Source organism: Loxodonta africana, chromosome 9 (assembly GCF_030014295.1).
Source record: "Loxodonta africana isolate mLoxAfr1 chromosome 9, mLoxAfr1.hap2, whole genome shotgun sequence".
In the NCBI taxonomy this organism is placed as follows: Eukaryota; Metazoa; Chordata; class Mammalia; order Proboscidea; family Elephantidae; genus Loxodonta; species Loxodonta africana.
Window position 1 is genome coordinate 72,838,501 of NC_087350.1, and position 27,745 is coordinate 72,866,245.

General features: G+C 36.0%; 1 protein-coding gene across 3 annotated transcripts in view; it reads right to left on the minus strand.

The window, feature by feature from the left end:
* Positions 1-27,745, minus strand: part of SMC2 (structural maintenance of chromosomes 2) — a 65,299-nt gene that overhangs the window by 6,027 nt on the left and 31,527 nt on the right. For all 3 annotated transcript variants that reach the window (XM_003407826.4, XM_010587792.3, XM_023545083.2), the window contains exons 13-23: positions 26,978-27,116; positions 26,526-26,645; positions 24,591-24,795; positions 22,288-22,423; positions 19,473-19,597; positions 17,962-18,155; positions 16,023-16,166; positions 14,820-15,014; positions 2,948-3,148; positions 983-1,099; positions 548-708 (exon numbers count right to left, since the gene is read on the minus strand). In XM_003407826.4, coding sequence (XP_003407874.3) covers positions 548-708; positions 983-1,099; positions 2,948-3,148; positions 14,820-15,014; positions 16,023-16,166; positions 17,962-18,155; positions 19,473-19,597; positions 22,288-22,423; positions 24,591-24,795; positions 26,526-26,645; positions 26,978-27,116 — 1,737 coding nt within the window. The remainder of the gene's footprint in view (positions 1-547; positions 709-982; positions 1,100-2,947; positions 3,149-14,819; positions 15,015-16,022; positions 16,167-17,961; positions 18,156-19,472; positions 19,598-22,287; positions 22,424-24,590; positions 24,796-26,525; positions 26,646-26,977; positions 27,117-27,745) is intronic.

Sequence of the window (27,745 nt, forward strand, 5' to 3'; positions counted from 1 at the left end):
TGTGCAGTCCAGAAATTGACCCCAGGCAGACAGACGAGGTGAACACAAGGCTCACTTTTTGGTTCCTTCCTCTTGAGTCTCAAAGTCCTAGGATACTCATTTTTCAATGTCTGAAAACAGTTGTTTTTCATGTATTTTGTCTAATTTTCTAGTTGCTTATTTTTGTTTCTCCTTTGTTGCCTACCATTTCAACCAAACGTTTCTACCAAAAAATGTATACTAAAAAAAAAAATCAAATCAAACCTGTTGCCATTGAGTCGATTCTGACTCATATCAACCCAAAAGGACAGAGCAGAACTGCTCCATAGGTTTCCAAGGAGTGGCTGGTGGATTCGAACTGCCAATCTACTGGTTAACAGCCAAGTTCTTAATCACTATGCCACCAGGGCCCCAAAATGTATTAAAAAAAAAAAAAATTAGGCTCCTCAAATTCTACATGCAAACAAAGTTAAACACAGCAAAGCTGAGATAAAATTGGGAGGTAGTAAGATCATGGCTTATAATAAAGATGAATGAGGATCTATAATACTAAAAAGGGATTACTCACCTCTGACCACCACTAAGTTCAGTTAGGTTTTCTTTCCAGGTATTTCCTAAGGCAACCTTGAACTCTAGACCATCCAAAACAGTTTGCCCCTCTGGTGGTGCAAGCATAGCATTAGCGCCAGGCAGAAGAGTAGAAAAAATAGACCCAAAGTCCTTGTTCACCTGGATAAAAGACATAAACATCATAAAATGTTCCCAGAAGAATCCAATGTTGATAAGTGAATATGCAGCTCAGCTCGTGCCATTTTGTTATCTATTACAGTACTCTAACTCAGGTGACTGCAAATGGTTGACAAGCTATGGCAAATGGGACAAATCTGGCCATTTCCAGTCATTTACATATTGTCTGTGGCTGCTAGCACTACAGTGGTTGACTTGAGTAACTGTAACAGATATCTCAGACAGAGTAAATAATAAAATTTGGGGGTTCAAATACCTTTTGCCAAGCAATATTTAGGGCTTGGTTTTTCTTCTGGTCAAGGTCTTCTATAGTTGCAAGGATTTTAGATTTGTCATTTTCTACAATTCTCTTTTTCTTCATCAAGTCATTATACTAGTAAGATAAAAAAAAAATCTAATTAGGAAAACATTAAATTTTCTTTATATTCAGTCAGAAATAGAGTTCTCATGTATTTTTATAAATAATACATACCCTCCTAGTTACCAAAAAGATATAAAGCCGTGTTACAATGCAAACCAAAATTCTGAGGAAAATAAGATCATCCATCTGTATATGTCCATCTATAACTGAGAATAAGGCAACTCTCTGAAATATTTTGACCCCACTATCATTCTCTTATCTTCCTAGCAGCCAAAACAAAAAGGTAAATGTGTCATATGTAAACCCATATAAAAGCAGCCCTGCTGTCTTCTGGACTCTTAGCACTGACAAATAAAATTCTAATTCTTCACCCTGATATACGAGGTCCTACATAATTTGACCTTTATTTATCTCTCTGACTTTATCGTATCAGATTCCTCCTATGCTCCTGCCATATGGGCTTTTTTCTTTTCCTTGATATAATAGGTTCATTCTCTTATGAGCCTGTTATGCACTGTGCTCTCTTCCTGGAATGCTCTTCCTCTGTACAACACAACTGGTGCTTCATCACTCAAGTCTTAGCCCAGACATCATCTGTTCAGAGTGGTGTTGTTTAACTCACAGAGGGATATTATACCATGAAGAGCAGGGATATTTTTCCTTAAAAACTTCAGCCAGTTCTGCTCTCTTCCTTGCTGTCCCTGTGCTTTATAGACAAGCTCCCAAAAACTCCTCCCAGATGCTGTTTTATCTTATTCCTTGTATAACTCAAATACAGTTTCTTATGTGGACAGAGACACAAAACAATGAAAACAAAAGGCCATTTGCTAATGAACAATAGATCCTTTCTCGCTGGTAAGAAGAGGGGAGTTGGTAAATTCCATCAAAAAAAAAAAATTAGACTGTTATCATTATCTAATAAAAGTAAACAAGTAAAAGCAAACAAGTTTCATAATATCATGCATCTCAAAATCAGACCAAAGATTTTTTTCCATGAATATGTCATATATTGCAAAGCTTTAATATAGAAACGAAAACGAGAGATAGGATTTTATAGAGACCACAATGCCTGCATTATTAGCCTGTTTGGTACCTACTATAATTCAGATCCTTTGTATACTACTATCAATGACAGTAAAAAAAAAAAAAACAAAACAAAAAAAAAACAACCCACAGTAGGAAAATTTCTTAAAAGTAATTGAGCTTCTAAGTACTACCAGTTTTGCAGCTCCCTCATTAGCTCTATTCTAATATGTAAATTCAAACAGAATTTTGCAGAATTAAAAAAGATACATGGGGCATAACATTGCAGAATTAAAGAAAAGTTGGGACATAATATAATTGCTAAGGCCACTATTTCCTATGTGGCCCTCAAAGGTAGGGACTGCTTTTTTCTCTAGGTTTTTGTAGTAACATGGTCTCCAAAGTTCAACATTAGATGACATTAAAATTTTCTTCTTAGATTATGAGTTTTGTCAGGGGCAATGGATAACATTATTAAGTTAGAACACTAAAACTGCGAAGATGCTGCTAGGTTTACAGATTAGTAAAACAATGATTACTTATAAAATAGTTGTAGTCATCACTTACAAAATGGTTCTAGTATACACTAGAGTCAAAGGAAGACAGCAGTTAGTTATAGTCATTCAAGGTAAAACAGAATATCTAAACAACTGATGATAGGGGAAAAAAAAAAGGAATAAGAAAATCAAGAAATTAAGAAAAGGAAAACAGAAAGCAAAACAGGCACTAAGGACATTAAGGAAAAGTTGACTGTTGTAACTGCCTCAGGAGTCACATAGAGACATTAATGCCAGTCATGTCCCAAAGTGGCCAGGTATCATTAGGAAACTGACTTACCCGTTCTTCAGCTTCTGTCAGTACATTCATGGCTCTCATATTGACATTTCTTCCTAGCTTCTCCTTCATTTCTTGTAACTTCTGAAGTCTCTGGCCAGCTTCTTTTGGGTTGTTAGTTTTGAAATCATATGCGCTATTGGGTTGGCCAAAGAGGTGTTTCTCTGAGTTAATCCAGTCATAATCTTTCAACATTTTGGATACCTAAACACATATGAAAATAGCAGGATTTATGACTGCTTCAAATCTGCATTTATAAGCCAGTTTCTTAAATATTTGTCAATTTAAAATCAAATACTTGAAGAGAAATTTCACGGTTACTCATTTCAAAAAATGAGGTTTACTGTTAACAAGTATGAGTATTTTTTTATCTGTAGCAAAGCTCAAAAACAACCAACTGTATATGATCCTACATATATGTGTGTGTGTATATATATACACAAAAGAATCTACAAAAAGCTTCTAGAACTAATAGAGACATTCAGCAAAGTTGCAGGATACAAGGTCAACACCCAAAAATCAGTTGGGTTTCTATACATGAGCAATGAAAATTTTGAAAAGGAGATTAACAAAACAACTCTATAATAGTATCTAAGAGAAAAAAATGTCTAGGAATAAATTTACCCAGGGATGTAAAAGATCTATATGATAAAAATTATAAAGCACTGCTGAAAAAGTCTAAAGAAAACCTAAATAGATGGAAAGACTTAATATAGTCAAGATGTCAATACTATGCAAGGTTATCTATACGTATGATACAATCCTGATCAAAATTCCAACAACATTGTTTACAGAAATGGAAAAACTAATTTTCAATATTACATGGAAAGACAAGAGACCTGAATAGCCAAAGCAATTCTTAAGAACAAAGTAGGAGGCCTCACACTTCCTGACTTCAAAACATATTACCCAGCTACTGTTATTGCAACAGCCTGGAGGGAATAGAACTCAAAATCCAGAAATAAATCCAAACATCTATGGTCAACTGATTTTTGACAAAAGAGCCAAATCCATTCAATGTGGAAGGAACAGCCTCTTCAACAAATTGTACTGACAAAACTCAATTTCCACACTTAAAGGTCCATACCTTGTGACATACACAAAAACTAATTCAAAACGGATCAAGAACTTAAATATTAAATCTAAAACCACAAAGTTCGTGGAAGAAAATACAGGAGCAAAGTTTTGGGATCTCATTTTTTTCAGTGATAGATTACCAAACACAATAATGTATGCATGAGGAACAGAAAACAAATAGATAACTGGATATGTTCATCAAAAGACTTTATCAAAAAAGTAAAGAGATAACCTACAGACTGGGAAAAAAATATTCAAGAATGATGTAATCAACAAGGGTCTAATATCTAAAATAAACAAAAAACTTCCACAACTAACAACGAAAAAATAACCAATCAAAAACTGGGCAAAAGACATGAACAGACTCTTCACCAAAGAGGATATTCAAATGGCAAACAGACACATGAAAACATGCTCAACATCACCAGGCATCAGAGAAATGCAAATCAAAACCAAAATGAGATACTTCACTCCCACTAGAATGGCTAAAATAAAAAAAGGGAAAATAACTAGTGTTGGAGGGGATGTGGAGAAACTGAATCCTCATCCATTGCTAGTGGGAATGCAAAGTGGTACAGCCATTGTGTAAAACAATCTGGGAGTGCCTTAAGCAAACAGAGGCAGAGCTGCCATGCCCACTGCTGTCGCGTTGATTCGAACTCACAGTGATCATACAGGACAGAGTAGAACTGCCCCATACTGTTTCCAAAGAGCACCTGGCAGATTTGAACTGCCAACCTTTTGGTTAGCAGCTTTAGCTCTTAAGCACTATGCCACCAGGGTTTCCATGTGACCCAGCAATTCCACTCCTAGGTATATATCCTAGGGATCTAATAGAAGTGATATGAACAGATATTTTCACACCTATGTTCATTGCAGCACTATACAAAATAGCAAAAAGATGAAAACAACTTAAGTACCAACCAGTACACAAAGGAGTAAGTAAAATGTGGTGCATACATACAATGGAATACTAAGAAATGATGAAAAATGAGTTCCCACAACATCTTACAACGTGGATGAACCTGGAGATCGTTATGTTGAGCAAAATAAGTCAATCACAAAAAAAAAAACCCCAAACATTGTATGTTTTTATGAAATAAAGTGAATAGGTAATTATACAGAAACTAATGTTCATTAGTGGTTACCAGGGATGGGGGGTGTGGGAAGAGGGGAAAGCACTCTCTAGGCAGTAGTCACTTTTTTATAGAAATGGGAAAGGTGGAACTGAATATGGGTGAAGTTTGCACAGCATGACTGAAATAAACTGACATCAATAAGCTGTACATGGGGAAAAGGGATGAATAGACAAAGGCCAGGTTGTGTATGGGTTTGCAACAAACAACAAAAACAACAAGAAAAAGGCGGGGGGTGGCTACAAATGGTCATGCTAATTAGACATAATCATCTCATGAGATTAGTTCTCTTGTTTGGGCTTAGGGCCGTGGTCTCACGAGACAATCCAGTCAATTGCCATAATATAGTTCTTTATGTTTTACCTCCTGGTATGGTGAGTAGTGGCTGGGGTCTTAAAAGCTTATGAGTGGTCATCTAAGATACAACTACTGGTCTTTACTCATTTGGAACAAAAAAGAAAGAAGAAAACCCAAGAATCAGAGAAGGAAATGGACTAAAGGATGGCCTTACATGTACCACTGCCTCTTCCACCTTGAGACCAGAACAAGATGGTATCCTGCCACCACTACTGAATATTCTGATCAGGAACACAATAGATGAATCCTGATAAAAAGGGAGAAATACGTAGAAGAGAACTTCAAATTATTTAAGAATCGAGACTTACTGGACCTATTGCAGCTGGAGGAGTGCCTGAGACTATGGTTCTGAGTTGCTCTTCAAACCTTGAATTGAAACCATTCCCAGAAGTCACCTTTAAACTAAGCAACAGTTTAGCCCAAAGAGTATAAAGATGGTCACTCTTGTGAACTGTGTTTAAAAACATCTGTATTCACACACACACACAATCAAAGGGTCAACCAAGAAAATAAAACCACCACCAAACCCATTGCTGTCGAGTTGATTCTGACTCAGAGACCCTAGAGGACAGAGTAGAACCGTGCCATAGTTTCCAAGGACTGCATGGTGGATTCGAACTGCTGACCTTTTGGTTAGCAGCCATAGCATTTAACGACTATGCCACCAGGGTTTCCAAAGTGTCAACAGCTATTTTTAAATCATACAGGAGAAGACTGAGGCAGGGAAAGTAAGTAAATGGAGGTGAAACAACTAAAACAGAAATAACGAGAATGTTGACATAATGTGAAGAATGTAACCAATGTCACTGATCATTATGCCTAGAAACTGTGGAATGGGAGCTATGTATTTGCACCAAAAGTAAAATTCATTTAGAAAAACAAATTGTATAGGATAAGATATTCCTACTAAGCATTAAAAGAGACGCCAACACAGAAATTTTTACAAAGTATACAAAAAACACCTCTGACAGAATGAAATACAAGTCAGATGAGCCTCCTTCAGATTTTACCAACTTCGATCTATTGCTTCAAAAAACTTATTGTGAAAAGTTATAAATTCTTATAGGTCTGGTAAAATCATGAAAGCTTAATCTTGGTTGATATCTAGTAATTCTCCCTTTTGGAACTACAATATAAGGGGGAAAAAAAAACTGCCCTAAACATTAACACCATCTCTACTGTTGTTTTGGCAAGGCACAATGTAATACTTTATATAATACACCTGATTGAAAATTTCAAAGTATAGTGGTTAAGAAAGACTGTTTAAGGTTTAGACTGGTAGATTCCAATCTTTGCCAATATGTTTACCCTTAATGACTGCATGGGTATGGTCTCACCTCTAGGCTCCAAAATAAAATTATTGTTAATGGTCTATATTCCCTGCCAATTTTATCTGTAAGCTCTATAATGGCATTCTATGTATGTATTACTCATTCTTATCTTCAGTACTAACATATTATCTGATCCTAGTATGTGTGCGATAAATATTTGATAAACTATGAATTTCAAATAATCGTTGACTTTTTAGCAGCTCTACTTGAAAGTCCCTTTTTAAAATCTCTTTAATTGTAAGTAAAATCTCCTAGCAATCACCAATACTTACATTTTCAATTACCAAAAAATTGTTAGCAGTGCTACTGACATTTTAAGATCTCAATGAATCCACTAATGGGGAACCAACGGTAGCAAGTAAAATGAGATATTATAATGTTTTTTCTATCCATAAAATTATTTTTTAAACCAAGTAATGAACTCCAATAGACATGCATGGTTCTTTCAGAGGGTAGAGAGATTGCTTTTTGTTATTGATAATTTTTTTTTTAAGTTAAATATGATTTTAGGGTGTTAAAAAAAGATCTTAGGCGTTACAAATGCAGAGAAGTACTGTCGCACATCCATGAAAAAGTAGGACAAGAAAATTATTAAGACCCCATGAATACAGTCTCTCAACCAAGAAATAAATTTCTGCAAAAGCCTGTGTTCTCTATAAAAACTTAAGACAAGACACTGTGATATATGAAAGGAAGAAATTTTAAGATTGACCAAAAAATAGTAGGATAAAGGGGCGGAGCCAAGATGGCGGACTAGGCAGATGCTACCTCGGATCCCTCTTACAACAAAGACACGGAAAAACAAGTGAATCGATCACATACATAACAATCTACGAACCCTGAACAACAAACACAGATTTAGAGACGGAGAACGAACTAATACAGGGAAGCAGCGATTGTTTCCAGAGCCTGGAGCCAGCGTACCAGTCACGTACGGCACAAGCACAGAAAGCGGCTCCACCCCCCTGAACTAACCCCGGGAGGGGGACCAGCCGGTTCCACGGGCAGCATGGGACGCAGCCGGTAGGAGAAGTCCCTGGGAGGCAGTGACTGGTCTTGGAGCACAAAGAGCAGCGTCCGAGCCGAGGAACCGTCCCGCAGGGATTTGGACTGGACGCAGGCGGCTTCATTAACATCTGAATAGCCTGAGCCAGAGGGAGAACTCTGATAGGGATCTGACTGCATTTTTTTTTAGCGGATTTTCTGGAAAAACTAGTTTCCCAGTGATGGCTCGGAGACAACAATCCATATCAAACCACTTAAAGAAGCAGACCATGACAGCTTCTCCAACTCCCCAAACAAAAGAATCAAAATCTTTCCCAAATGAAGATACAATCTTGGAATTATCAGATACAGAATATAAAAAACTAATTTACAGAATGCTTAATGATATCACAAATGAAATTAGGATAACTGCAGAAAAAGCCAAGGAACACACTGATAAAACTGTTGAAGAACTCAAAAAGATTATTCAAGAACATACTGGAAAAATTAATAAGTTGCAAGAATCCACAGAGAGACAACATGTAGAAATCCAAAAGATTAACAATAAAATAACAGAATTAGGCAACGCACTAGGAAGTCAGAGGAGCAGACTCGAGCAATTAGAATGCAGACTGGGACATCTGGAGGACCAGGGAATCAACACCAACATAGCTGAAAAAAAATCAGATAAAAGAATTAAAAAAAAATGAAGAAACCCCAAGAATTATGTGGGACTCTATCAAGAAGGATAACCTGCGGGTGATTGGAGTCCCAGAACAGGGAGGGGGGACAGAAAACACAGAGAAAATAGTTGAAGAACTCCTGACACAAAACTTCCCTGACATCATGAAAGACGAAAGGATATCTATCCAAGATGCTCATCGAACCCCATTTAAGATTGATACAAAAAGAAAAACACCAAGACATATTATCATCAAACTCACCAAAACCAAAGATAAACAGAAAATTTTAAAAGCAGCCAGGGAGAAAAGAAAGGTTTCCTTCAAGGGAGAATCAATAAGAATATGTTCTGACTACTCAGCAGAAACCATGCAGGCAAGAAGGGAATGGGACGACATATACAGAACACTGAAGGAGAAAAACTGCCAGCCAAGGATCATATATCCAGCAAAACTCTCTCTCAAATATGAAGGCGAAATTAAGATATTTACAGACAAACACAAGTTTAGAGAATTTACAAAAACCAAACCAAAGCTACAAGAAATACTAAAGGATATTGTTTGGTCAGAGAACCAATAATATCAGATATCAGCACAACACAAGGTCACAAAACAGAACGTCCTGATATCAACTCAAATAGGGAAATCACAAAAACAAATTAAGATTAATTAAAAAAAAAAAAATACACATAACAGGGAATCATGGAAGTCAATAGGTAAAAGATCACAATAATCAAAAAGAGGGACTAAATACAGCAGGCATTGAACTGCCATATGGAGAGTGATACAAGGCGATATAGAACAATACAAGTTAGGTTTTTACTTAGAAAAATAGGGGTAAACAATAAGGTAACCACAAAAAGGTATAACAACTGTATAACTCAAGATAAAAACCAAGAAAAACGTAACGACTCAACTAACATAAAGTCAAGCACTATGAAAATGAGGATCTCACAATTTACTAAGAAAAACGCCTCAGCACAAAAAAGTATGTGGAAAAATCAAATTGTCAACAACACACATAAAAAGGCATCAAAATGACAGCACTAAAAACTTATTTATCTATAATTACCCTGAATGTAAATGGACTAAATGCACCAATAAAGAGACAGAGAGTCACAGACTGGATAAAGAAACACGATCCATCTATATGCTGCCTACAAGAGACACACCTTAGACTTAGAGACACAAACAAACTAAAACTCAAAGGATGGAAAAAAGTATATCAAGCAAACAATAAGCAAAAAAGAAGAGGAGTAGCAATGTTAATTTCTGACAAAATAGACTTTAGACTGAAATCCACCACAAAGGATAAAGAAGGACACTATATAATGATAAAAGGGACAATTGATCAGGAAGACATAACCATATTAAATATTTATGCACCCAATGACAGGGCTGCAAGATACATAAATCAAATTTTAACAGAATTGAAAAGCGAGATAGATACCTCCACAATTATAGTAGGAGACTTCAACACACCACTTTCGGAGAAGGACGGGACATCCAGTAAGAAGCTCAACAGAGACACGGAAGATCTAATTACAACAATCAACCAACTTGACCTCATTGACTTATACAGAACTCTCCACCCGACTGCTGCAAAATATACTTTTTTTTCTAGCGCACATGGAACATTCTCTAGAATAGACCACATATTAGGTCATAAAACAAACCTTTGCAGAGTCCAAAACATCGAAATATTACAAAGCATCTTCTCAGACTACAGGGCAATGAAACTAGAGATCAATAACAGAAAAACTAGGGAAAAGAAATCAAATACTTGGAAAATGAACAACACCCTTCTGAAAAAAGACTGGGTTACAGAAGACATTAAGGAGGGAATAAGGAAATTCATAGAAAGCAATGAGAATGAAAATACTTCCTATCAAAACCTCTGGGACACAGCAAAAGCAGTGCTCAGAGGCCAATTTATATCAATAAATGCACACATACAAAAAGAAGAAAGAGCCAAAATCAGAGAACTGTCCCTACAACTTGAACAAATAGAAAGTGAGCAACAAAAGAATCCATCAGGCACCAGAAGAAAACAAATAATAAAAATTAGAGCTGAACTAAATGAATTAGAGAACAGAAAAACAATTGAAAGAATTAACAAAGCCAAAAGCTGGTTCTTTGAAAAAATTAACAAAATTGATAAACCATTGGCTAGACTGACTAAAGAAATACAGGAAAGGAAACAAATAACCCGAATAAGAAATGAGAAGGACCACATCACAACAGAACCAAATGAAATTAAAAGAATCATTTCAGATTATTATGAAAAATTGTACTCTAACAAATTTGAAAACCTAGGGGAAATGGATGAATTCCTGGAAAAACACTACCTACCTAAACTAACACATTCAGAAGTAGAACAACTAAATAGACCCATAAGAAAAAAAGAGATTGAAACGGTAATCAAAAAACTCCCAACAAAAAAAAGCCCTGGCCCGGACGGCTTCACTGCAGAGTTCTACCAAACTTTCAGAGAAGAGTTAACACCACTACTACTAAAGGTATTCCAAAGCATAGAAAATGACGGAATACTACCCAACTCATTCTATGAAGCCACCATCTCCCTGATACCAAAACCAGGTAAAGACATTACAAAAAAAGAAAATTATAGACCTATATCCCTCATGAACATTGATGCAAAAATCCTCAACAAAATTCTAGCCAATAGAATCCAACAACACATCAAAAAAATAATTCACCCTGATCAAGTGGGATTTATACCAGGTATGCAAGGCTGGTTTAATATCAGAAAAACCATTAATGTAATCCATCACATAAATAAAACAAAAGACAAAAACCACATGATCTTATCAATTGATGCAGAAAAGGCATTTGACAAAGTCCAACACCCATTCATGATAAAAACTCTTACCAAAATAGGAATTGAAGGAAAATTCCTCAACATAATAAAGGGCATCTGCAAAGCCAACAGCCAATATCACTCTAAATGGAGAGAACCTGAAAGCATTTCCCTTGAGAACGGGAACCAGACAAGGATGCCCTTTATCACCGCTCTTATTCAACATCGTGTTGGAAGTCTTAGCCAGGGCAATTAGGCTAGACAAAGAAATAAAAGGTATCCGGATTGGCAAGGAAGAAATAAAGTTATCACTATTTGCAGATGACATGATTATATACACAGAAAATCCTAAGGAATCCTCCAGAAAACTACTGAAACTAATAGAAGAGTTTGGCAGAGTCTCAGGTTATAAAATAAACATACAAAAATCACTTGGATTCCTCTACATCAACAAAAAGAACACCGAAGAGGAAATAACCAAATCAATACCATTCACAGTAGCCCCCAAGAAGATAAGATACTTAGGAATAAATCTTACCAAGGATGTAAAAGACCTATACAAAGAAAACTACAAAGCTCTACTACAAGAAATTCAAAAGGACATACTTAAGTGGAAAAACATACCCTGCTCATGGATAGGAAGACTTAACATAGTAAAAATGTCTATTCTACCAAAAGCCATCTATACATTTAACACACTTCCGATCCAAATTCCAATGTCATATTTTAAGGGCATAGAGAAACAAATCACCAATTTCATATGGAAGGGAAAGAAGCCCCGGATAAGCAAAGCATTACTGAAAAAGAAGAAGAAAGTGGGAGGCCTCACCTTACCTGACTTCAGAACCTATTATACAGCCACAGTAGTCAAAACAGCCTGGTATTGGTACAACAACAGACACATAGACCAATGGAACAGAATTGAGAACCCAGACATAGATCCATCCACGTATGAGCAGCTGATATTTGACAAAGGACCAGTGTCAATTAACTGGGGAAAAGATAGCCTTTTTAACAAATGGTGCTGGCATAACTGGATATCCATTTGCAAAAAAATGAAACAGGACCCATACCTCACACCAAGCACAAAAACTAACTCCAAGTGGATCAAAGACCTAAACATAAAGACTAAAACGATAAAGATCATGGAAGAAAAAATTGGGACAACCCTAGGAGCCCTAATACAAGGTATAAACAGAATACAAAACATTACCAAAAATGATGAAGAGAAACCAGATAACTGGGAGCTCCTAAAAATCAAACACCTATGCTCATCTAAAGACTTCTCCAAAAGAGTAAAAAGACCACCTACAGACTGGGAAAGAATTTTCAGCTATGACATCTCCGACCAGCGCCTGATCTCTAAAATCTACACGATTCTGTCAAAACTCAACCACAAAAAGACAAACAACCCAATCAAGAAGTGGGCAAAGGAGATGAACACACATTTCACTAAAGAAGAGATTCAGGCAGCCAACAGATACATGAGAAAATGCTCTCGATCATTAGCCATCAGAGAAATGCAAATTAAAACTACGATGAGATTCCATCTCACACCAGCAAGGCTGGCATTAATCCAAAAAACACAAAATAATAAATGTTGGAGAGGCTGTGGAAAGATTGGAACTCTCATACACTGCTGGTGGGAATGTAAAATGGTACAACCACTTTGGAAATCTATCTGGCGTTATCTTAAACAGTTAGAAATAGAACTACCATACAACCCAGAAATCCCACTCCTAGGAATATACCCTAGAGATACAAGAGCCTTCATACAAACAGATATATGCACACCCATGTTTATTGCAGCTCTGTTTACAATAGCAAAAAGTTGGAAGCAACCAAGGTGTCCATCAACGGATGAATGGGTAAATAAATTGTGGTATATTCACACAATGGAATACTACGCATCGATAAAGAACAGTGACGAATCTCTGAAACATTTCATAACATGGAGGAACCTGGAAGGCATTATGCTGAGCGAAATGAGTCAGAGGCAAAAGGACAGATATTGTATAAGACCACTATTATAAGATCTTGAGTAATAGTAAACCTGAGAAGAACACATACTTTTGTGGTTACGAGGGGGGGAGGGAGAGAGGGTGGGAGAGGGTTTTTTATTGATTAATCAGTAGACAAGAACTGCTTTAGGTGAAGGGAAAGACAACACTCAATACATGGAAGGTCAGCTCAATTGGACTGGACCAAAAGCAAAGAAGTTTCCGGGATAAAATGAATGCTTCAGAGGTCAGCGGAGCAAGCGCGGGGGTCTGGGGAACATGGTTTGCAGGGACTTCTAAGTCAATTGGCAAAATAATTCTATTATGAAATCATTCTGCATCCCACTTTGAAATGTGGCGTCTGGGGTCTTAAATGCTAACAAGCGGCCATCTAAGATGCATCAATTGGTCTCAACCCACCTGGAGCAAAGGAAAATGAAGAACACCAAGGCCACACGACAACTAAGAGCCCAAGAGACAGAAAGGGCCACATGAACCAGAGACCTACATCATCCTGAGACCAGAAGAACTAGTTGGTGCCCGGCCACAACTGATGACTGCCCTGACAGGGAGCACAGCAGAGGACCCCTGAGGGAGCAGGAGATCAGTGGGATACAGACCCCAAATTCTCATAAAAAGACCAAACTTAATGGTCTGACTGAGACTGGAGGAATCCTGGCGGCCATGCTCCCCAGACCTTCAGTTGACACAGGACAGGAACCATCCCCGAAGACAACTCATCAGACATGAAAGGGACTGGTCAGCGGGTGGGAGAGAGACGTTGATGAAGAGTGAGCTAATTATATTAGGTGGACACTTGAGATTGTGTTGGCAACTGTTGTCTGGAGGGGGGATGGGAGGATAGAGAGAGAGGGAAGCTGGCAAAATTGTCAAGAAAGGAGAGACTGAAAGGGCTGACTCAAGAGGGGGAGAGCAAGTGGGAGTAGGGAGTGAGATGTATGTAAACTTATATGTGACAGACTGATTGGATTTGTAAACGTTCACTTGAAGCTTAATAAAAGTTATTAAAAAAAAAATAGTAGGATAAAAAGATAAGTTGCAAAAACTGACAGTTATGATGCCTGTATGGATAACGAGGAGCCAATTAAATCTTTTAGGAGGTGACTAGAAGTATATTTCTGAGAGTTCTGAAAATTCAATTTGAAATAAGGTAAAGAATGCATGTTATTTTTACTAATAGTAAACAATTAGATGAATATATTAGTTCTGTGAGTATCTGGAGATTAAAAAAAGTCATTTCTATGGCTATTTGGTAAATCTTGTAGATGGGTACAAATATCTGAAGAATAATTTAAAACCTGTACTAAAGAGCAGTGAAGATCATTTAAAGCATTTCTACCCTCAAAATTATGTTAGGCAGTAGTCCCACGACTTACATGGAGTCCTTCACTGAACAGTTTACTGGAATATCTCAAGACTTGGGATACAAAAATTTGATTATTAAGAGTAAAAACGAACACCACAAACATGCCTTTGCAGCAGCATCTTCAGCTTCCCGCTTATGTTTGCTGATGTTGTGTTCTAATTCCTTAATTTTAAGCTGAGAATCATTGTTGTGTTCTTTATGTTTTGTCACTTCTGCATATTTTGCTTTAATGACATTGTCCTGGGCTGTTATCACTTCTTTTTGCCTGGTCACCTCTTCTTGAGCTTTATTTACTGACTCCTGAAACAAACAATTAGAAGAGAACAGTAAAGTAACTTTAGATAAAAAAATAAAAAAAAAAAAACTTTAAATAGTCTATTAAAATGTAGCCTTGCAGAGTTCTGCCAGATAGATGGCAATATTACAGGCTGATGGTCACCTAACCTTCTACACTTTATATCCCCATTTAAGATGACTAATGAGTTTACCTGGAGCCCTGGTGGCACAGTGGTTAAGAGCTTGGCTGCTAACCAAAAGGTCGGCAGTTCAAATCCACAAGCTGCTCCTTGGAAACCCTATGGGGCAGTTCTACTCTGTCCTGTAGGGTCACTATGAGTCAAAATCGACTCAGCAGCAATGAGTTTAGTTTTGGAGCCCTGGTGGCAGCAGTTAAGAGTTCATCTACTAACCAAAAGGTCAACTGTTCATATACACCAGCCACTCCTTGGAAACCCTAGGGGCCAATTCTACTCCATCCTATAGGGTTGCTATGAGTTGGAATTGACTTGATGGCATCAAGTTTTTTTTTTTTAATGAATTTACAAACGAGAAAACTTGTGTTACCAAAAAAGGGATGGGTGTAGTGTCCATGCTGGAAATAACAGAATTTCTGCTGGATACAGTGTAGACAGGACCAACTGGGTACAATAGGGCTCTCTTTCAGGTATATTCCTTCCTTGGGTGCACTGCCTAAGCCCTAGGGGTAATGGCTGTTCCCTGTCTGCAATTGCTATATTCCTCAGAATTCCCCATTATTCCAAACTCCTATTATAGTTAAAAATTGTTTCCATTATATATCATCTGTTCAAATTACAGAATGGTTTGTCTGTGGAGTAGACCCCAACTAAAACAATTAGTAATATTACTTCAGGACTTTTTCTGAACCAGTAGTCACTACTTTTGCTTTAAGCTCTTATCACAAGAATAGTGAAGAGATTTAGAACACTAAAGTCAAATGTCTTCTTCGAGCCAACATTTCATAAACAAATTAGCATTTATAATTTCTCCAATTTGATAAGTAAATCTTGCCTTATTTTTAGCCACTTCAGCTGCCATTACTTCAATCTGATCTTCATAGGATTTGATAGCTTCATTCACAGCTTCAAGCTGTTGTTTAGAGGATGCTTGCTCTCTCTTGAGCTCTTCCAGCTCCAGAGTGATAGCTTCAACTTCCTATAAGAAACACAGTACCTGTGTATTCATACAGTTTATTAACTACTAAAAAATAAATACATACATGCTCCAAGATTAACAGAATTCTCATGCAGATAAGACCCACAGCCTTGTTACCATTCAGCTGCCAAAAACACATGTTTTTATGGGTTCAAAGCACTTTGCACACGTTACTTCCTTTATCCTTTTATTCCTATAGAGAATGAACACAAAATTCTACAGATGAATTAGAAAAGATAAAGCACTCTTTTGAATTAGTAGAGGCGAAGTATTCTTTTTTTAACCATAATTATTTAATGTGTAAAAAGTTAGTTTCTCAATTTTCTTCTTTCTCATTATAGCCGTTAGTCCATTAGAAAATATTTTGTCCAGCTATTTAATGATAAAGTCATAAGGTAGAAAGTAGATACTGAGGCTGCTTATGTACAACCAAATACCTCATGGGATTTGGTTCCTTGGTTTGGAGGTTTAGGGTCATGGTTTCATGGGACATCCCAGTTAACTGGCTTAATAATGTGGCCAGTGCTTCTGTTCTACCTCCTAGTTCGCTGTTGTAGTACTTGGGGTCTTAAAAACTTGCAAACAACCATTTAAGGTACAACAATTGGTCTCTAGTCACCTGAAGCAACAGAGGAAGGAGGAGAGTCAGGCAGAGGAGGAGGAAATGGAATTTGTGGCTAATTGCCTCCATTAACAATTGCTTCCTTTGTCATGAGACCAGAAGACCTGGATGGTGCCTGGCTACTATTACTGAACATTTTGATCAAACATTCTATAGAAGAATCCTGATCAAAAGGGGGAAATGCAGAACAGAATTTCAAATTTTGATGGAATCCAGGTTTTCTGGGCCCATGGAGGCTGGCTGAAGCCCTGAAACTATTGCCCTGAGATAATCTTTAAACCTTAATAAAAAAATATCCCCTTAAGTCTTCTTAAAACCAACGAAAAGTTTGCTTAACTAGTAGAGAATGTCTGCCTTGATCATTGTGCTCTTTTAAGATCTATCTATGTGGGATCAGATTGACAACAGCAACTCGAAAGATTAGACAGGCAACTTAGAGGGCAGTGAGTTTATGTTAAGGGGAGAGAAACAACTTGGAAAAGGCGAATGTAATCAATGCCATCGAATTACACAACTTGAAGGATATAATCAATGTCCTTGAATTGTACATGTAGAAATTGTTGAATTGGTATCTGTTCTGCTGCGTATATTCTCAAACAAAAAATATAAAAAAAAGAAAAAAGATGAAAAGTAGGTTTAAGTGAAATTGTATAGGACAGTGATTAAGAATAATCTTAGGAGACAGAAAAGTCTGGGTTTAAATTCCAGCTTTGGTGCTATCAGACAAATATAATAAGGTAGCATCAATCTACAATTCAAGAGTACTTTGTAAATATAATATACTCTGTGTTATATCATCCTTCTCAGTAAAACTTCACATAAATACTTACCTAATATGAATATCAACTCACTGAATGTCTGATATGACATAGCCCTATTTCATGATATTAGGCTTTGGTCCACTAATGAAAGAAGCATTTACCAAAAGATAACTGAACTTTCCCTAAAATTAGCAAATCAGTGCAACCCATCACAATTATGTGACATCAAATTACAGGTTTTGCATGAGAATATATTTGACTTTTAAGGTGATTAATGTATTTCCCAAAAAAGCTAACCTAGCTTCTGGATTTACTAATGAATACTAACAAGTAAGATCAACCAGAGATGTTCTACCACATTCAGTTCTACACTGACTTTAAAAATTGTCTCCATTTCAAGAACGTTTATTACCTGTTGCTTTTCTTTCATCTTTTTGTTAGAAGCATCTGCCTTTGTTTTCGCACAATCCAGTTTTTTCTGAGCATCCTTCAGTTCTCTCTCTCTTTCAGCTTCTGCATTTTTCATTTTATTCTCTAATACTTCATATTTTTCTTCTGCTTTTTTTTGAATTTCTTTGGTGTTTTTTAATGTTTCCTCACTTTCCTCTGCATCATAAAGTAGGCAAATGTGGTTAAATTAGGTGTTCTACCTATTAACACATTTATAGGTAACAGCTTATTAATTCTACTTTTAATAGAAGAAATGGTCTGAAAAGTTAGCCGCTGAAGTTTAAAAAAAATTTAAATAACCATTCCTAACTACAGTACTGGGCAGTGTTTTCTTCTATTATACACAGGGTTGCTACGAGTTGATACCACCTACCACCTACCACCACCACCACAAACTTACTCTAAAAATGGTATGTTGAAACATAGATCCTACCTAAAGGCCATGACCAGATTATCTGAAGATCTGCAAGGAAATTATTTCTAATTGTATGAATTTGATTAATATAAACATTATCTATAACTTAGCTATTTATAAAAAGGTTTTGAAGCAACTTATTAAAAAGATCATAGCTCTTTATCTAGCAAACATGCATGCTTCCTAAAACTAGAACTGTGAGTATAACCTCAGTATTTTCTCTGAGTGTCAGAGAGCTTACAATTAATTTCAAAAGCAAGTTTACTCTGTGTTCTTTGTCCATTTATACATATTCAGGAAATGTGCTGTTAAAGGAGAGAAATACTGAAAGAACATGTCTAGGATAAATCACAAGAAAAATTTGCCCCCACATTTGCAGAAGAAAAAATTTAAAGAGCAAGACAGAATGGACATGTGACTATGACGAGTGACACACACTGTTAGTGCTATGACCTAGGTGCACATAAGCCATGTAAGCCATGTCTGCACAACTTCCGATACTACTTTTCACTGTAGAATAAAAACAGTAAAGGGGAAAGGGGTGTGTGGATGTTGTCCTGAGCAAAGATAAAAATTACCCTGTATAATTAAATTCTGATTAAAAAGTGTGATAGTTTCATAATATTAGGAATGGATAGCTCTAAAGTTTAATTACATTAAACAATAAAAAAGTCTGTATAACAAAAATAGTATAAAGTTAAAAGAAAATCACACAAGGCAAAGAAGACATTTGCAATGCACATAAGCTACAAGAACTCAAGTACGACAGCAATGGGATAAAAACGACAAGCAACTCAACAGAAAAATGGGAAAAAAAATGAACAGGAAATGCCAGAAGTGGAAACCCAAAGAGTCAATGAACATACAAAATAGACGCCACACTTTACCAACAGTGAAATGCAAACTAAAAGGCTAATGCAATATCTCATTTCATAACCATGAAATTGGAGACAAACTTCCACATGCGCTTAAAGATAGCACAGCCATCTTCTAAATACCTAAATTAAGATAAGACTATCAGTGGAAACAGGACTAAGCACAGAATGTTTATATCTTACCAATAATTTTCTTAAGGGCATCTAATTCTTCTTGTTGCTTATGATATGAGCTTTGCTGGAGCTTGGTTTGCAATAAATCTGCCTCCTCAGTTTTCATCTCCCACTGCTGTTTTAGTTGGCGATACCTTAGAAAAACAGAAGTAATAAATAGTTGATCATAATTTTTCTGGTATTTGAGATATGCAAACTAGGCTCTTAACTAAAATTAACCACTTATAAGGTTTTGGGTAAGGTGCCAATGGTTAAAAAAATACAGTCATGATGACTCTGTCAAATTTCTGAAGAATCAAATTCAAGTCTGATTTGGTCATCAAAGTTAAACTCTAAATGACCAAGATCCCTAATAAATATTTATAGAAGTCTTAATAATGCTAAAAGTAATCTTTCAACAGACAGGTTTCATTAAACTCTTAAATGATGTTCTTTATAAGTTTGTAACATAGATACTTCCGAAGTTTTTAAAGAAAGTGAGATTTCTTCTCTTGTATAACTCTATACTTATTTCACACACATCTCTCAGGTGTCCACTCAACAGTCAATCTCAGGGAGGATTTCTTTGGCCACCAATCTAAAATTTCAAAACCTCTTTACCACAGCTCATACCCCATCATTGTTTTATTTCTTAGCACTATCTAACAAAACATGTTTCATCAACTTATCTTTTTCATTACCTATTTCCTCAACTATGTGAAAATTTGATAAAGGCAAAGATATTTATCTGTTCGATACATTGCTGTATCCACAGCTCTAAAAGAGCACTTGGCACATGGGAGGCATTCAATATTTACTGAGTGACTAACACAGAGAAAAAAAAAGTTACATTAAATAGCACAACCCCAACTTTGAGTAAATGAAAAATTTGCATATACCTATATTATACACAAAGAGAAAAAATGCTGGAACGTTCGCATGTTGTTGTTTGGTGGTGTCAAGTCAGTTCTGACTCATAGCAACCCTATGTACAAGAGAATGAAACACTGCCCAGTCCTGTGCCATCTTCATGATCAATGCTATGGTTCACGCCATTGCTGCAGCTACTGTGTCAGTGTATCTCATTGAAGGTCTTCCTCTTTTTCACTGACCCTCTACTCTACCAAGAATGATGTCTTTCTCCAGGAACTGGTCCCTTCTGACAACATGTCCAAAATATGTGAGATGAAGTCTTGCCATGCTCACTCCTAATGAGCATCCTGGCTGTACTTCTTCAAAAACAGGTTTGTTTGTTCTTCTGGCAGTCCATGGTATATTCAATATTCTCCACCAACATCATAATTCAAAGGCATCAATTCTTTTTCAGTCTTCCTTACTTACTGTCCAGCTTTCACATGCATATGAGGCAGCAGAAAACCCCATGGCATGGGTCAGGCACACCTTAGTCCTTCAAGTGACATCTTTGATTTTTAAAAATTTAGACATCTTTTGCAGCAGATTTGCCCAATACCAAATTTCTTGACTGCTGCTTCCGTGGGTGGTGATTGTGGATCCAAGTGAAATGAAATCTTTGACAACTTCAGTATTTTCTCCATTTATCACAACGCTGCTTATTGGTCCAGTTGTGAAGATTTTTGTTTTTATGTTCAAGTGTAATCTATACTGAAGGTTATAATCTTTGACCTTCACATCAGTAAGTGCTTCAAATCCTCTTCACTTTCAGCAGGCAAGGTTGTGTCATCTGTATAATGCAGGCTGTTAATGAGTCTTCCTCCAATCCCGACGCTGAGTTCTTCTTCATATAGTCCAGCTTCTCAAATATTTGCTCAGCATACAGATTGAATAGGTACGGTGAAAGAATACAACCCTGGTGCACACCTTTCCTGACTTTAAACCACACAGTATCCCCTTGTCCAGTTAGAATGACAGCCACTTGGTCTAAGTACAGGTTCCTCATGAGCACAATTAAGTGATCTGGAATTCCCATTCTTTGCAATGTTATCCATAATTTGTTATGATCTACAAAGTCCAATGCCTTGCACAGTCAATAAAACACAGGTAAACATCTTTATGGTATTCTCTGCTTTTAGCCAGGATCCATCTGACATTAGCAATGAAATTCCTTTTTCCATGTCCTCTTCTAAATCTGGCTTGAATTTCTGGCAGTTCCCTATTGATGTTCTGCTACAACCACCTTTCACTGACCTTCAGAAAAATTTTACTTGTGTGTGATATTAATGATATTGTTCGGTAATTCCTGCATTCTGTTGGATCACCTTTCTTTGGAATGGGTAGAAATACACATCTCTTCCAGTTGGCTGGCCAGGAACTATCTTCCAAATTTCCTGGCATAGACGAATGTTAAAATATTTTAACAGTGATTTTTCTGACATGAATTTACCCCCTCTTTTGGTGACCTTCAATTATCTGAAGGACAGTCATAATGCTGTTAAACTTAATGCAGATACCTAATCACCAATGCTATATTGCATCATATTATTCCAAATCAAGAACTCAGACTCCAGAATATCTAAGGGTAGTCCCCACCAATCTTAGCAAATTCTTAACAGTACATATCTCAGCTGGTGGGGGGGGGGGGGGCAATGGAATATCTGGCTGAATCTTTTCATTACTATTTTTGTTTAGTTAGATTTCTGTACTTCCTTATAAAAAACAGATAATACTTTTATAACCACAAAAAACAGAAAAATAACTGACAAAAAGGTTATCAACTCATAATTCATTTAAATATTTTAAATAAAACCAAGGATTTTCTTTTTAATTAGAAGTTTTATTTCTTTAAATAAAAGTAAATTTTATTTTCTACCATGTAAATCATTGACAACAACAACAAAAATATGGTTTAATCCAGCAGACTTCTTACTTTTCAGCAACGTTTTTAAGACCTGCTAATTCCTCTTCTAGAGCCTGTAGCTCACGCTCCTTTATTTTCAGTTCATCTTGAATACCTTTGAGTTCCTGAAATTTGGTTAAAATAGAAGCTGCCTGGGATCGAGCACCTGATAGAGGGAAGTTGAAACAGACCTTGGGTATTAAAACTATTACATACTTAGCAAGCAATAAAAATATTTGTCTAAGGTAACTATACTTGAAATATTCAACAGCAAAATCTTTTACAATTAACTTACGGAACTACAGAATTCATCCCATCATTTAGAATTTATGACACAACTGATAAGAAATACTTCTAAGCAGATGTGGATGATTTTTTATTCAAAGTATTCATTTCCCTGCTTACTGGGTCCATGCCTCCCAGGTTCATTTTCCTCTCCAGTAACATCAGACTTGGTCATGTGACTTGGCCTGGCCAATGAAATGTGAAATGCATTTCTTCTGAAAATAAAGCTTTAAGAGGCAGTACATGATTGACCATTTGCTTTCCCTTCGCCTTGAGGAGGAGCCCTGGTGGCATAGTGGTTAAGAGCTACGGCTGCTAAACAAAAGATCTGCAGTTCAAACCCACCAGCCGCTCCTTGGAAACTCCATGGGACAGTTCTATTTTGCCCTATAGGGTCACTATGAATCAGAATTGACATGATGACAATGGGTTTGGTTTTTTGGTTGCCATGAGAAACACACAGTCAAGACAGGCATTTCATCTTCAACCTGGGTCACAGAATGAGAATAATGTGGAGCAGAGGTAACTGACTAGCAGTTATAGAATACACTTGTAGGTTACTGAGATTTGGAGGCCTAAGCTCTGATACAGAAAGCAAAGAGAGTAAATCGGTTTCATTTTACAAACAACTATAATCATCTGGCAGTGGTAGCCTGTGGTACTATGTTGGTAAGGAAACTCTGTGTAGGTTTGGTAGAACAGTGCAGAGGTCAATTAGCAATGCTATTATGAGTGCTGGGTTAATATGATACGGGGTTACATATTTGCTATCCCTGAAGTAAAAACTTCAACAGCATCCAAGTCAATTAAATCTAGAAAGTTTCTTCTATTCAGGTATTTAAAAATATTTGGTCTCTTCTTATCTTCTAATTCTAGATACTAGTAATCTTATTATATACTGGGAAACTTGATACTTGCTCATGGAATTCATTCATCTATTGTTTCCTTGATCTAGAAAGATATCAAGTCATTTGATATCTTAAGAGGCAGTATAAAACACACTGATTAAGAGCATAAACTCAAACAAGACTGCCTGAATTTAAATTCAGAGCTTGTCCACTTCCTAGCAAGTTATTTAACCATAGTATACCTTAGTTTATGTAACTGTATATTGAGGAAAATAGTAATATGCCTACCTCATAGAGCTGTTATAAGGATTAAATGAGTAAATTATGTAAAGGCTCTAGAACAGGGCTTCATAGAATGATAATATTCTATATATGCATTACCCAGTTACTAACCATTTGTGGTTATTAAGCACCGGAAATATGGCCAGTGCACTGAAGAAATTATTTTTTAATTTTTATTTAATTTTAATTATTTTAAATGTAAAGAGCCACACATGGGCAGTGGCTAGAATATTGGATAGCATAATCTTAGAATACTGCCTGGTGTAAACTAAGTACTATTCAGTGTTATCATATTATCACTTAACACGTATCTAGAGTCTCAGCGTGGCAAATATTAAAAGAAGAAGAATATGGTCATTATCTAAGAATTCGTTTCTTGAGACATCATCTCAAGGATAGATTTAATTTTTGTTTTACTTCTGACAGGAACAGTAACAGCAATGGAATGTATACAAATTAGAAGTTAATGGTTCCTGAAGGAGAAGTGAGTAGTTAGGCTAAAAATTTACTTAATAAAAAGACTTTGTTTCTCAGTGACTTGAATATCCTGATAAGGTAAAAAGAGAATAAACAAACGGGAATGGACTTGCTTGAGATGGGCTCTGAGCTCTTTGAGGGCTAAATCATTGTATTATTTCTCAGTATTATTACAAGCATATTCAAAAGCTAAACTCAATTCTCAGATTTACACAAAGGCTTTAAAAATTTGGTTTTTAAGTACTGTAAATATAATATGGTCTACTATAAAAACAATTAGGCTGTGATTCACAAAACCTAGATTCTGGTTCTGCTTCTAACCAAAAAGCTAGGAATACAGCCGTGTTAATGCATTTCAACCGCAATATGCCCTATTTAAAAAAAAAAAAATCGCATATTTTACCACACAGAACTGTGAGTACAAAATAATATAAAACTTACCTCCACTCAATGTCCCATGGGGATCAAATACATCACCCCCTAGAGTTACAGTTCTAGTCATTATCCTTTTATCGAAGGCCACTTTTTTGGCATTATCCATATTGTCACAAACAAATGTTGTTCCAAAAACAAATTCCATGGCTTTCTGAAGTTCTGGTTTGTATTCAACCAGGGAAAGAGCCACATGAACATTGTTAGGGCCAACCTGTGGAAAAAACAACAGATATGCCATAGTATGTACTTCTTCTTTTCCTTTCAAATTATTATTTTACATTCCAGTAAGAACTGCTAAATAGAAATTTAAGTATTACTTACCTAGTACTACAATTCTTTTTAAACTTTCAAAAAAGGTATGAAAAACTTAAAAGTTTTTGGGAAAAAATATACAGATTTAAACACTGAAAGATCTGTTTGTGAAGTAAAATATTTAGCTAAAGTACCTGGCAGTGTGAGAGTTTCTACCAAGCAGGAGCCAATATCAAGTTTCTAAATCCAAAATGAACTTGTTTAAACACAACTTTCTTAATTCAAGTACAGCAATTTCTGGATCAACACAATTATATAAAATGTTTTGTTTCAATTATTAGTAATTTGGTTGTTCCACAGTGAATAGTTTTTCATTTAAAGATGCTAGCATAGCCACTTGCCATTTACAGAAATAAAAGCACAACCAATAATTGAAAAAATAAGAAAAAAAAAAAAAGATAAAAAACATCCCTCAGTCCTTTACTTTGAGCTACCTGCCTCTTTTCCTCAGCCTTTGTTTATAGTGTCTAACCATGCCCATTTTTTGAGCAACTAAACATCCCTTACGGGGCTCACTAGTAAAAGCGGAAATCACAGCAAAGACAGCTCTAAGTAACAGATGTTCAGCATTGTCCTTTGACACAGAAGCTGCCATTGAACAGGTCTGGCAAAGGGCAATGAGTGGAAGTACTTTTGCTGTTGCTTGAAATCTCAATTTATTTCTAATACTGAGGCTTGACCTAAGGCTGAAGTAACTTTCTAAGCTTTTTAGACTCAAAGTAATTGTTTCAAAGTACATCAAGTACCAAACAAAAACACTACTTTTCAACTACTCTGCATTCACTCTCTTTCCCCCGATAGTATACGTATCAACATAACTATATAATGGAGTCATTCTCATTGACGGCTTCTCAATTTCAGAGAAGACATTCTATATCCACTTTTACTATTTTAGGCTATAAGTATAACGTTATGTTGCCTTACTATATAGGCAGTTATTAATTACAAATGTACATCTAGATTTTGTAGAACTGTCTTTATAACTCACGCACTTGGACTGCCTACTCAAAAACAAACTGAAATCTCTGCTGAATGTTATAATTACTGTCATGTTTTTACCTAGTACTACACAACCATGGTAACATTTCAAATGCACTTCCTGCACTCATCTGTATTCTTACTCATAGGCATGACCACGTGTGCTCCAACTCAATGGCTGAATGGGTACCTGGTCACCTGCTATACATGCCCATATGTTGGACGGCAATCTAGCCAAACTCTAATAGGGAAGAACCTCTCTGTAATATCATCACAATGACTGTCACTGTGGGCAGTTTAAGTGTGCCTGACATGAAAACTACTGAAGGATTTTGGATATTTGTCCATAAGCTCGATTCTAACTACTAACTTAAAAATGACAAATTTTGTATTTACTCTCAACTGACAGGCATGTGACTTGACCTAAGGCTTAAACATTTTACTACTACACTTTGAAGCACCAGAGGAGTTCCAGTCTGATAGATTTCTATTCTCTTGCCATCTAAACACACGAAAACAAATCCTATTTCTTCATTTTTTTTTTTTTTACAAATCATAACCTAATTAAAAATTGTGTGATGTTCCCAGAAGTTCTCATTAATGTCCTCTAATTAAAAAAAAAAAAAGATTAAACATACAAATAAGACTTACAAGATTCTGGGCGACTTTCAGGGTTTCTGGAGCAATACATCTGGCTGAAATTTTATTGAGTGGAATTATAGTGTATCGACGTTTCAATTCCCCCTTTTCTAGTAGCTTTTTACCAGTAACCTAAAACATTATACATTTAAAATTTAAAAAAAAAAATTTATTGAAGATAATGGAAAACATTCAAATGGAAATAGTTCTAATTTAAGAATGCACGATCAATGAACCATCAAACTTCTAGGATTAATAATACACATTCTGGGTTCCTGAGTCAACATGAGACTTCCTCTGGAATACAGTTATCAAAAACTTACTGACTGAACAGTTTTACCTGGAAAAGGTAAGTGATCTTAGGAGAAACTTAAAACATCAAGGAAGTATTTAATTCTCTAGCAGCACATAATTTTTCAAGCTAAAGAGCAATTTTAAATTGTCTTTAATTAAAATCAACTTACCTCTGTGTCTACTACAACATTGTACAGTCGTTCCCCGGCCACCAATTCTAAAGCTGTGGTTGCAGAAGTATCTCTGACACTAATCAGAGAAGCTACAAGTCCTTTTACACAATTTCTATTCCAGTTCTTCTCTGGATCCCTAAAACAGAAAAGTTGACAAAAATTAATCCTTGATTAGCAAACCGAAAAAGTTACAGCTTTAACGTGTATATAAAAAAAAAAAAAAAATTTTTTTTTTTCATATATATATAGCTTCAACTAAATGAAAATGTAAAAATGCTTCAGCTGAATGGTCACCTATGTATTTTTAAACCAATCAAAAGAACTTTAAGTATAGAATATGTATATAATAAAACAACTTTCATGTTCTAATATTTATAATATATATGATTACTGTAATTGTTCTGTTAAAAAACCACGAGAAAAACAAATTTGTAAAATGTACATACAGATATTAACATTAATGACAATAAATTTAAAGAAACTTTGAACTAAGTTTAAATACCCCTCATTTTGGTCTTAATTTAAAACGAATGGCATGAGAAGCCATTTTTCACAAGTTTCCCCTCCCAACATTTATCAAAATGTTTAAAGAAAAATACCAATTAAGGAAAATTTTCAAGCAAAAATTTTGATGTTAACAAATTTTTACAAATTGTCTCCTAGCTTTAAAAAAAAAACCAGTTGCCACCGAGTCAACTGTGACTCACAGTGGCCCCACGTGAGAACCATGCTCCACAGGGTTTTTAATGGCTGATTTTTCGGAAG